The following is a 12,678-nucleotide window of genomic DNA, read 5'->3' on the forward strand; positions in this document are numbered from 1 at the left end:
GGAACAAGATAAGAACTCTCTTTGGTTTCTCTTCTTTTTTTTTTTTTTTCTTATGTTAATCCCCATACATTACATCATTAGTTTTAGATAAAGTGTTCCATGATTCATTGTTTGTGCATAACACCCAGTGCTCCATGCAGAATGTGCCCTCCTCAATACCCACCACCAGGCTAACCCATCCTCCCTCCCCCCTCCCCTCCAGAACCCTGTTTGTTTTCTGAAAACATGCAAGCCCGGGGAGAGTGGAGTGAAATATATGAAGTGTTGCAAGAATAAAACCACTAACCTAGAATTCTGTATACGGTGAAATTACCCTTCAAAAGTGAAGGAGAGGGTGCCTGGGTGGCTCAGTTGGTTAAGCGACTGCCTTCGGCTCAGGTCATGATCCCAGAGTCCCGGGATCGAGTCCCGCATCGGGCTCCCGGCTCAGCGGACCCTATCCCCTCTCATGCTGTTTTTCTCTCTCTCTCTCTCTCAAATAAATAAATAAATAAATAAATAAAATCTTTAAAAAAAAAAGTGAAGGAGAAATAAAGACTTTACAAGGCATACAAAAATTGAGGGAATTTGTCTCCAGTAGACCCACCTTACAAGAAATGATGAAAGAAGTTCTTCAGAGAGAAGGAAAATGATAATAGGTCAGAAACTTGGATCTACATAAAGAAGGGAAGAGCATTAAAGAAGGAATAAATGAAGGGGCAATAATGTTTTATTTTTCTTATTCTTAATTGACCTAACAGAAAACAGTTTAAAATAATAATAGCAAGAATGTATTCAGTGATTATAGCTTAGGGACAAGTGAAATGAACTGACAGCAAAGTGATAAGGGACAGGAGGGAGCAAGAGGACATGCTCTGATCTAAGGCACCTGCACCACCCACGAAGTGGTACAGTAGTACTTGAAAGCAGGCTTTTATTAGTTGTAAATGTATATTGCAAACTCTGGGGCAACTACTTAAAAAAAAGAAGTATAATTGACGTGCTAAGAGAGGAGAGAAAATGGAATCCTATAAAATGTTCAATTAAAACCAAAGGAAGGCAGAGAAAGAGTAGAATACCAAAAAGAAAAAAAGAGAAAAAAGGAAGGAAGGGAGGGAGGGAGGGAGGGAGGAAGGAAGGGAGGAAGGAAGAGAAAGGAAAGGAAAGGAAAGGAAAAAAAGAAAAGAAAGAAACAAAGATCAAGTGCAAAGCATAGAAATGTTACACGCTTCACGGCCACCCCAGGGTGTGGAAACCACAGGGCTTCCAAGCTGTAACAAGTGTCCAAACCACCGCTTTAGAAGAAAATCTCTATCTGAAGCGTGCCTCCTGATGCTTCCCCCCTTTAAAATGTTTCTTCAAAACTCTTTAGAGAATCAGGAATAGCAATTTCTACTTTGAAAATACTCTCGGGTTCTGAGAGAGAGGAAGTCTGTTGCTTCCCATCCGGTAATCCAGGTCACAGTCTTTAGAGCGTCGGCGTCCCAAGGCCTACAGCTGGTGAAGTTCATGCTCCCGCATCATTTCTGACACTTTCTCCTTTCTCTCTGGGAAAGAGGAGAAGACGGTGTGTGTCTGGGCTCTCTCTGATACACGTGTAACCCCAGTAAATAAGGGGGCTTTTACCTTTTCAAGCTCTTCTCGTTCACCCTCACAGTTCATTGCAAAGAGTGATCCGGGGAGCTGCTCTATCAGAATCACCTAGGACATCTGTTAAAGAGGGACATTCATGGGTTTTGCCCAAGAGCTATTGAATCAGACTCTCGGAGAGCGAGCCCAGAAATCTGCCCTGCTGGCAAATGCCACAAGTAACTCTTGCACATGCTAAAGTCTGCATCTGAGGACCACTGCTTTAATACACGGTTCCTTCAGAGCTGGGGAAAGGGATGGGGTTCGAAGTCACTTCTCTTTATGTTTTGGGTCAGTGTACTGCTAGGAGTATTTGCCCCTAGCCCCCTGCTGATTATATCTGCTAACGAGATAGAGTCAATGCTCCAAGAACACTTACTGAAAGATTACCTGAGGAGCATAACACGGTACTTAATGAAGTTCTGTGATTAGCAACCCATTTTGATTCTTCTAACCTAGACAGAAGTCATTTTATTCTAAATAAGTTTTTAAAAATTTTATGGTCTCGTATGTCATGTGTACAGAATAGCTATCATTTTAAAACTATGAGAGTACAACATGCCAAACTTTATTTAGATGGTAAGCTTGCTCTAATGCAGGCCATCAAAAAAAATCACTTGAGCTTCCATGTCAGTTAAATTTGGCTTAAGGAATTCCTGCAAGAGAAAAATAAATGGTTGAAAACAGAAGCAGCTATGGAAAATCTAAATCGAAAACAAACAAAAAACTTACAAAGAGTTGTAATAAGGATCAAAAAAATGAACAGATATGTCAGCAAACCCTCCAGGTTGAGGCACTGTGAGGGCGGCCTAAGGGGTTGGGGAACTTGCAGAAGGGTACAGTGGCTAGGATAAACCAAGAGAGAAAAAAGATGAACAGGCTAAGAACATAAAGGCCTGCTCATCAAACCCTCCCGAGAACCAGAAAACCCAAATCCACAAAAAGCTAAGCAGTAAGACAGAAGATCAGAGAAACGGGACCTTTACTGGGTTCTTCAAATACCGGCTCCATGGGTCACGCATATACCACATGTTTTCCTATACTACTTTGTAAAGGCACTGAAGCCTTTCCCTGAGCAGCCAGTCAAAACCGTATAATCCTATCAGTATCTGCTTGGAAAAACTTGGGAAACTGAGCTAGAGCCTATTCTTCTGTTGTTCTTTGTGGAAGAAAAGAATAGATAAGGAGTAAATAAAAACAATAAATGATCATTCCCTGGAAGCGTTCCTTTTCAGGGGACTGTGCCACTTAGAAGGGAGGCAAGGTGCTCACTCTTACGCATCAGTTGGTTAGTGGTGTGTGTGTGTGTGTGTGTGTGCAGCTGTGTATGTGCATGAGTGTGTGTGTCAGAGGGACATGGATGGTACTGAACAACTTTCAGTCTGTGACTTACCTTGCATCTAGCAGCAGCAGGTTATATACCCACATGAGTACCATCACTCTAAAAATGGGATGGAGTGTTAGGTTCTCAGCAGAGGAGAAAAAACAGAAAGGGAAACAGAACACACACACACACAGACACATGCACACGTGCACACACGCGTGCACACACACACACATATACTGAAATTCTCCAAAGTTGTGGTTCAGAGCAGTTAGGAGGAAAGCAGTCTTCATCCCTTCTTGCTGTCTCTATGCCGATGGCCTCATGGCAGGCTGAATTCTAACAAGGAAGAAAGAACTGCAGGTAGACTATCACTGAAAACTCACTCTGGATGTTGTGGGAAGATATGGTCTTTTTCAAAGACATGGCTGAAGCAGGAGACTTAAAATTTGTAAAAGATGGTGTAGCTGCACAAAAATAAGAGAAAGAAGGAAAACAGTGAAGTAATCAGCAGCAAAGTCCTCTACAATTAATCCATGGTAGAAGGTAACAAAGCAATCCTGTAGGCAAAAAGCAAAAATTACCTGTAAATAACTTTTTTTCCAGCTCTTCTTGAATTTTAAGAAGAACCCTTTCCTGTTCTAAGGCTTCTATGTACTTGGAGTAGCACCAGGTTGGCTAGAAAGACAATTTTCAAACTTAATTTTGGAAATGTTTGCCCCAGGAAATAAACTGAAGGTAAGATGACTTATATAAGCCTCTTCATTTAAACCTTTTATTGCAGTATAACAAATTTCAATAACAGATCATTGAATATAACTCTTCAATGATGTGCTGTAATTATATGTGTTATAACTATTTCTCAATGAATCAATGTTGCAAAGGCTTTATAGATTTCTTGACAGCTATGCAGGCACCTATATATTTAATTTGATTATGAATTTAGATGCTTAAGAGAGATCCAAGTTTGGGGGGGTATTTTGCATTTGGATTAATTGCAATTCTTAAATGTGCAAAATCTATCTGAAACAAATGCATATACAGAGCATCCACACTTGCAAAATGTGGAGTGCATTATTACTCTACCAATTGCTGGAATAATTCACATGTATTCCTTCAATAGCAACAACAATAATATATTGTTATATATATATATTTGGTTTCCAAAAGGTTTTTAGTTTCTTACAAAACTCTTGAGATATATGACAAGAGATCACCACCATCATCATCATCCCCTTTTCTCTCCCTTTCTCCTTTTAACAGGCTCAAAGCAAATTCTGTGATTTTTTTTCAGGCTTCCAGGTAATACTGTAAATGACAGTGAAAATTAGAAGCCTGCTATCTCAAATTCCACATTTCCCCCTTTATTTTTACACCATGTTTCTGAAATTTAATGCTTGTTATTTGCTAATGAATGTTCTTCCAAGTGGCATTATTACATACCCACACACATTTAGATATTACCTTTTTCAAAATATGGTGTCACAAAATTGGATATTTCCCTTCTCTCAATAACAGTTTTACAGTTTATCAATCTATCTTAGCTGAGTGGCTGAATTTGTTTGACATTCCTAAATGCCAAAAAGATTGTTTCTTGAGCTAGTGTTATCCTAAGACACAAATGCTTTTGATACAAGTCATTAAAAATGGACATAAACTTATGAAATTTCATGGAATGTACAAGTTATACATGTAAATATAAACATAAAAACTGTGAATGTATTAACATGTATTGTTGATGGTCATGTACTGGCCAATTTTATGACCACTTCAAAGGATTAAAAACTTGAGATGGAGCCTTTGATGTTTTTCTTTCTTTTTTTAACCCAAGAATATATCAACCAAATGTATTCTATCTTGTTCTCTATCTGCCTTATTCTCTTTTCCAATAAGATAGTCATTTCAACTGCTGCCTCTTAAATCTTCTTCATATGTATCAAAAAGTATTTTTGTTGATTATATTGTCTAAGATCAGCTGAAATTTTCATGTTCTCCGAAGGCTCAAGGAAATTCCCTTCCAATCTCTCGCATAATTTTACCTTCATTTTCAAACAAGCACACCTCTACTATTGTAAAATAATTGAGTGACTGCATTCTACTATAGAAGAAGTGGTATCTGTGACACCTTTAACTGCTTACCTGTCGACCATATGCTTGTATGCCTAAAACTGGGTCAGTGGCTAGAGTAACTGTTTTGATAGCAGATCCTGAAGAACTTGCATATTGTTTGAGTCCATCCTGTAATTATTTTAAATTAAGTTATTCCAAAAAATGGATAAAACTATATTAGTATAAACTTACAGTAAAAGAGTCACAACATTAAATGAAAACATGTTTTGTGGTGAGTACCACACCTGTGGTTTCATCAAGTCAATATTACTAATGTGACATAATTTATGAACTCTTTAATTTTCTTTCATACTAATATAAAAATATTTTAAATAAATAATAAATTATGAAGAACATAAAAATCACTCCCAAATTCTGGCATCTAAGGAAAACCATTGTAAACAATTTCATAAACATCCATCCAAAATTCTTACCAGAGAAAGACATAGATATAATCTATAATTTTAATACTTATATTTTATTACATAAATTTCATGAAATGGAATTACACTATATGTGCTCTTTTGAAATATCCTTTTCATGTTAAATGTTGTGAAAATGTTTCTATGTGAATAAAAGTAGAATGGGAATGTAAAGGGGGAGGGTCTTTTTATCAATCACCAGTATGCCTACCATACAACATATAGTATACACACGAATATTTGAATGATGAAATGAATACATTATTATTTCCCATGATGAACTGTCCTATGCACGCAAATCCTGAATGATAAAAAAATAAACTATATCATCACTTCAACAGGTGAATAATAGCCTGGTAAAGGTATGTACCATAGATAATTTAATCAATGCCTGCTATTAGAAACTTAAGTCATTAAAAATTTTTTACTATTATAAATGATGTTGTGTACACATTTGAGTTGCTGAGTGTATGGTCCAAGAAATCCAGTCATGAGTCAGAGGAGAACTATAAAATAAATTAACTAAATATTCGTATACAAATACTTGCATATATAAAATAATACTCCAAATCATAAATGCAGAAACTCAGGCCAGAAAAAGACCAAAAATATAAAAAGGAAATGTAAAATGATAGTTTACTGGACTTAAAATAAGACTGAAGAAAAAGACAAAAATCTCTCAAAAGTGAAGCTATAAGGTACTCAAGGGAGAAGAAATTTGATTGAATAGATAAGAGGATTTATGCACCTATTATTTATATATACTTTCTTTCTGATTCATATATATGTATATAAATGATATATAATATGTATATAAATCAGATATATGGATCTAAAAGTTTATATATACATATATATGCACACACATATATAATATGTATATAAATCCCCCAAAAAAACTTAGCAAAAGACATAAACCTATAGACTCAAGAACCCGAGTCATCCTCAGCCAAAATAAATCCAAAGGAATCCACATAAGACATATCATAATCAAATTCTGAAAATTAAAGACAAAGAAAAAATCTTGAAAGCAGTAAGTGCGAAACAATACTTTACCTATAGGGAAAAGAAAGAATAAAATAATAAATCTTGGAATATCAGGAGGGAAGAAAAATTGAAAGAGCAAAAATATAGGTTAACAGAATAGATTTTTCTATTCTCCTTGAGTTTCCTAATTTATGTTTGAGGCTTGAAGCAAAAATTATAAAATGTTGGCGTTTTCATTTTCTGTTTTATTCTTATGATGGCTTTATATGGATATCATCTGGCATTTTCTGCTCATTTTGAAATGTCTTATATTTTCCTCAACCACCTCACCCTTTATAGGGATGTGGTTCTCAGTATATGTTGAGGAAATATTTAAAATAAGTATAAACAGGTGAGGGGAAAAGACTTAAAGGGGGAGAGCAGTTTCTAGACTACTCAAACTGGTAAAATGTCAACACTAATAGACTGGTGAAAGTCATGTATCTATAATGTAATATCTAAAGCAACCACTAAAATATCTAACAAAGACACACCCAAATAAAATTCTAAGAAATAGTCAAGTAATCCACAGGAGTGCCAACAAAGGAAACAGAATAAAATGAAAAACAGGGGGAACAACCAAAACAAGAAATAAAATGGCAGACTTAACTAACATATAAAAAACTACACTAAAGATAAAGAGACTAAATACACCAATTAAAAGACAGAGATTGGCAGAATAGATTTTTTTTAAAAAACCACCGTGACCCAATTATACGCTCTTTAATTGAAATATAATGGTATAGGTAGTAAAGGAATAGAAAAAGATACACCATACAAACATCAAAGCAGAGCAAGCTGCTTCTGCAGCTTTGGAGAAGTTTGGCAGTTTTTTTTGAGAACCTCCATAGTCCTCTATATTATTTACAAAATTGTATACATACATGTATAAAACACTATCTTTAAAAAGATCTGGAAGAATATATCCCAAGCTTAGTGGTTGCTCTTGGGAATGGGGAGGTTAACAGAACGCAGAGCTGGGATTAAGAGAGTTTGCTCTTTCTGCAGTATTTACTCTTTCTACAGTATTTTAAGGAGATGAAAAAAAAAAAGAGGCAAAATGTTAGCAGTGTTTATTTTGACCTGTGTATATATGAGCATTCATTATATTACTTTTGCATCTTTCAGCAACTTTTAAATTTCTTTTAAAAAATAGAATAAGCATAAGCCTATAAACAAATAAATTAGTTAGATGCAGTTACCCTTTTTCAATTCAAAGAAAATAGATAAATATAGGGATAGACAGATGAATGGATGAATAAATGGACAAATAGGCAGGTTGGGCAATTTATGATTCATATTTATAAATTTCACAGTCAATGTTTTATTCTGTAATTGTAATACTGAAAATGCTTTCCCATGAATACATGACATCTTTTCATTCATTCTTTTTTTTATTCCTGACTTACTCAGTAAACAGTGATTAATAATTGAGCATATGCTGGACACTGGTCTATGTGCTATGATACACAGATGCACAAGACAGATACTATCCTTGGGAATCTCAGTCCAGTGAGGATGACAGATGCAAAAACTTATTTATGAGGCTATATAAAGCATTCTCCAAGAGAGTTAGGAATGTTACTACAGTGGATGTGAGCTGCTTGTGTTGCCTATTAGGGTCAAGGAAGCTTCCACAGGGAAGAGGTGACATTCGAGATGAATTTTGAGAAATTCAAAATGAAGTCTGAAACCTCTAACTAAATTATTAAAGCCACTAAAATCTGTATTCTATAATGTCTCTGTATTTTTTCTCTGGCCTAAATTCTTCTCTAAATTCATGCACAGCACATACCTTTTAAAAGTGTGATTCAAACCATAAGAAAAAATAAATAAATAAAAAAATAAAAGTATGATTCAACTCAAAATGAGTTTTGTCTTACCTTTGCAAATTTTTCATCTTCTATGACTGCCAATTTTTTTTTCTGCTTATTATATTCTTGTCTTCTCTCTAAAACACTCATAATTTTTTCATCAGTTAAATTCTTCCTAAACTCACAAAATTGAGGCCAAAATTTAAATAGAACCCCAAAAATTGTCATCTGTATAAAAAACAATGTCTCGGGTTACAATTTCATACAAATGTACCGATTTAAACTCTAATTCACCATAATAATGGATTAACTATTCTATCTTTAATATACAGCATGTTTCCTCCAACTTATTGTCTCCAGACATCTTGGTATAGTTTAGCTCAGCACATGCTTGTGATCAGTGTATTTTACTACCAATGAGAAGTCTTTCTTTAAAAAAAAAATACACTTAGAAGTTACTTTATTCTTTATGTTTCCCTAACCAATTGATTGTATTAATAAAGAATCCATTAGGTCTTTTTAAATAAGAAATTTATGTTTTCTTTTAAAACATACACTAGTTGATCTGCCACACACTCTGCTGTTTTATGCAAGTATTCCAAATATTCAGTCCATCAAGAGGAACTCCTCTCTGCCCCCTTTTCTTTCTTTTAGAGAAAGGAAATACCTCTGGAAAAGCTCTTAAACAAAGCTGCATATCTAAGAATAAATCTTGAGTAACTTTTAAATGATATAATCTCTTTTATGTGAGAGCAAGAAAAGTAACATTTAAGAAGCAGGGTGGTATCCTGGACAAATGCTTTCTATGAGGACACTCTACATTAAGTGATTAACTGTGATATTTATAGAGATAAGAATTGTTGCTCAAATTCCCATGCCAAGTATTTCCATTAGTTCCAGAGGTATACATTACTTCCAAGAAGGTAGGACTTGCCACATCAGATCAAGTCCAACATCTTGTTGCTAGGAATGACCTTTACCTAATGCCCCGGAGAAAAATGAACCATCCCATTAGGCTCCAAGCCAACTCTTCAGGGGAAAAGAGGAATTTTTAAAAAGCAAGTGCTGAAGTGATCAACAGAGTCCTCAATTGGTTGGTATATTTCATTATTCCTCTTTTCTGTATATGGATATTATTAGTAATTCTAAAATTATTCGATTTAAAATACAGTTTATATGCAACTAATGAATCATTGAACACTACACCAAAAACCAATGATGTACTATATGTTGGCTAATTGAATTTAAATTAAAAAAATACAGTTTTATCATTGAATTCTGTAGTTTCTTGGCATTTTGAACAAAAAGGCTAGAGATTCTTTATTTGATGAAATGTAGGCTTTTCAAAAAACTTCATTTACATTTACCTGCCATTTCTTTATTTAAGTAAGCCCTTGCTCCAATGTCAAGGGATCATGGTAGTTTTTATATGAACTTCTTAAACTTAAATACTCCCCCCCTTCCTCCTCTATTTACCAACTATTGACCCTATACCTCAGTTATCTCTCCAAAACTTGAGTCATTCCTAGCTCTCAAATATTTATTTCAATCTAGAAAGTCTTCCAGTAAAAGTCACCCAAGTAGAACACAATTTTTCAATAAGAGACATAAAACTGCTCTATTCCTACAAGTTGCAATTAAGATTTTAGGTTAATAACATATATGCTAGTCATGAAAATTACCCCGTGCCTCCAGAACCTTAAAAGAAATCAAACTGTAGGTAAGAAAATGTTTGAATAATTATAGAGCTACTTTGCTCACTGGCAGGAGATGGGCAATGGCGTTAGTATGAGTCAAAAGGGCCAGTGAAAATTTGGCTGAGTGAAGAAAACTTTACAGCTATTAGGGGTGCAAGTGCGGGACAGGCAGAGGCTATATGGATTACAATACTAGAACAGGCAACAGGCTTTTTTATCTACTATGCAGCCCTTTCACTCAAGTTTGCTTTCCTTTCCAATTTGATCTTACTCCTTTCTGTCACAAATTATCACTTCTCATGTTAATCATCTATGTGTTCAAAAATGCCTATTCTGTGCCAGGCATCTGGGCCACAAGGGTAAATAACAAACATTCCCTGCCCTCAAACACCTTACAATCTAGTGGGAAAGCTAGCATGAAAATAGGCATTTTCAGTTTTGTGTGATAAACACAGACGTATACAGGATGTTACAGAAGCACAAGGGAGAATAGATGATAACGCAAAAAACTCAGGAGGGAAGAGAGTAAGGCTTGTTTGTGGAAGTACAGATATGTCAGTAAAACTGGGGGATGGGTAGCAGGGAGTGGTAAGAGATATGCCTAAAAGAGATAAATGAGTATGGTCTTCATTCTGAGGACAGTGGGGAATAACTGAAATTGAAAGCAGAGAAGTGACATGATCAGATAGACATTTTGAAAAAGATGGCTCTGTCTGCAGTGAGTTAAATGGTTTTGAGCGCTCAGAGGCACGTTTGGCAATTAATGTGAAGTATTGCAGACGTGAACTGAGGTAATGGCATAGAGTCAGAGAAAAGTAGATAGGATGACAGATAACAAGACCAATGGATAAATTTTAGGGACTGCAGATATGAGGTTAAGGGAATAAAGGAGAAGAAAGACATAAAGATGGTAACCAGATCTCTGGCTTGCATACCTGGGTAGAAGGTGATGCTATTCTCTGAACTTCCTTAGGAAACGCAGGAGGAATCATCAGTTTGGTGGGGTGAGGACTCTATATAAAGATTCTTATTTTCTGATGCTCTGAAGTCCATATTTAAGACATGTCTAGGACTCCATTTTAGGAAATCAAGTAGAGGGCACAAACTAGAGAACTCCAATAGAATTCACTGGCTTCAATCCCTAGATAGTTTGGCAGAACCAACCAATATAAGCAGCTCCAGACAGGCACTTGCAGACTCGAGGTCTTTGATCTAGATGGGCAAGCCCTGGTCTGATTATTCGGAGACCTAGGCTAAGCTAAGTGATCTCTAAGATCTTTTCACTAACAGATAACTATAATTCTGGCACCATGTTTTCTCTATTTCTCTCTAGCACATCCTCAACTGTTCCTCTATATTTTCACTTCTTTTAATGCATAATTTGGATTGTGAGTCCATTTTCAGTTCCTTAGAGGACTTAGAACACAGCTGGCTCACAAATGAATGTTAAGGAATAATGGCCTTTTTTTCCACGCTCAAGGGCAATCATATCCTAAATCTCTGTTTTATATCACTTAAATCATGACATGGCCTTCCCTATTACCCCCATTATAATTTATTTTTCTTAATCATTTTTCAGGAACTACATCACTAAAAGGCTCTTAAAAATGCAAATAAATTATGTTCATCAAATCGCTGTTTTCTATTATTTATCTTAAAAAGAAGTAACTTGAGCAGGTTAACAGGCATGGTTTTCCTTTCATGAGCTTGTGTACTTAAATCTCCTCTCACTTATTTTATGAGCTATGTGAATATTCCAATCTTTAAAAATACACAAATCTTGGGACACACATATTTTACCACATATTTGTGATAGCAGATTTTCTAAAGGAAATAGGAATGGTGGGAAAGGAAGGAGGAATTGGCTGGAGTGGTATAAGTTAGAAACAAAAATGATAATCATGGAGAGTCAAGGATAGTATTTAAATAATTGTATTTGCTATATATTATCAACAAAATAAGTTACTAGTTTTTTATGATCTGTGGAATATGCAAAAAATTTAAAAGATTTATCTATCCATTTTAGAGAGAGAGAGAGAGTGGGGGGTGGGCAGACAGAATGAATCTCAAGCAGACTTCCTGCTGAGCACAGAGTCTGAAACAGACTTAACGCAGGGCTCAATCCCAGGACCCTGAGATCATAATCTGAGCCCAAATCCAGAGCCCAACACTTAACCAACTGAGCCACCCAGGCACCCCTGAAAAATTTCTTAATTAAATAGAATAAATCTCAGTATTAGGAAGGCTGGAACCTTGTCAAATATGAATAATGCAAAAACCTTAAAAGAATATCTAGATTGTTCATCTATTTTAAAATATGCTTAGCTGCTAAATAAAATAAAATAAATAATAAAATACCCTTAGCTGCATGCCCTGATCTCTTACCTGTGCCTCCCTAAACACATATGGTCCTAACTCCTTCCTATGTTCAATAATCTTCTGGGCTTGCTCTATTGGAATGTCAATTTGTAAAGCTGGTGGAATACTAGAATTAATAAAGCAGTTGATAATAGTCATGATCTTCTTGTGAATGATGGACTGATCACAATGAGAATGGCACAAGTCCTGAAAAAGGAGGAAAGATAGAACAACATATGATTAATACATTCCTAGAATACTTTATAGAATTGTGCCAAAATGTCTTTTGGTAATATATACTCTTTAACTTCAGGCCAAGA

At 35.4% G+C, this 12,678-nt stretch overlaps 1 protein-coding gene across 11 annotated transcripts in view; it reads right to left on the reverse strand.

Annotated features, from left to right (window-relative positions):
* Nucleotides 1-1,107: 1,107 nt before the first annotated feature.
* The window catches only part of RGS22 (regulator of G protein signaling 22), a 122,104-nt gene continuing 110,533 nt past the window's right edge, over nt 1,108-12,678 (reverse strand). For 4 of the 11 annotated variants that reach the window (XM_035011626.1, XM_035011624.1, XM_035011631.1 and 1 more), the window contains 6 exons: nt 12,386-12,565; nt 8,373-8,531; nt 5,072-5,170; nt 3,517-3,610; nt 3,319-3,399; nt 1,533-1,689 (listed from right to left, as the gene is read on the reverse strand). In XM_035011626.1, the coding sequence (XP_034867517.1) occupies nt 1,631-1,689; nt 3,319-3,399; nt 3,517-3,610; nt 5,072-5,170; nt 8,373-8,531; nt 12,386-12,565 (672 nt within the window). In that variant the 3' untranslated portion in view covers nt 1,533-1,630. The other 7 variants (XM_035011623.1, XM_035011625.1, XM_035011628.1 and 4 more) reach the window with 7 other exon arrangements.

The sequence above is a fragment of the Mirounga leonina genome, unplaced genomic scaffold (genome assembly GCF_011800145.1).
Source record: "Mirounga leonina isolate KUSES-001 unplaced genomic scaffold, KU_Mleo_1.0 Mir_165, whole genome shotgun sequence".
Lineage (NCBI taxonomy): Eukaryota > Metazoa > Chordata > Mammalia > Carnivora > Phocidae > Mirounga > Mirounga leonina.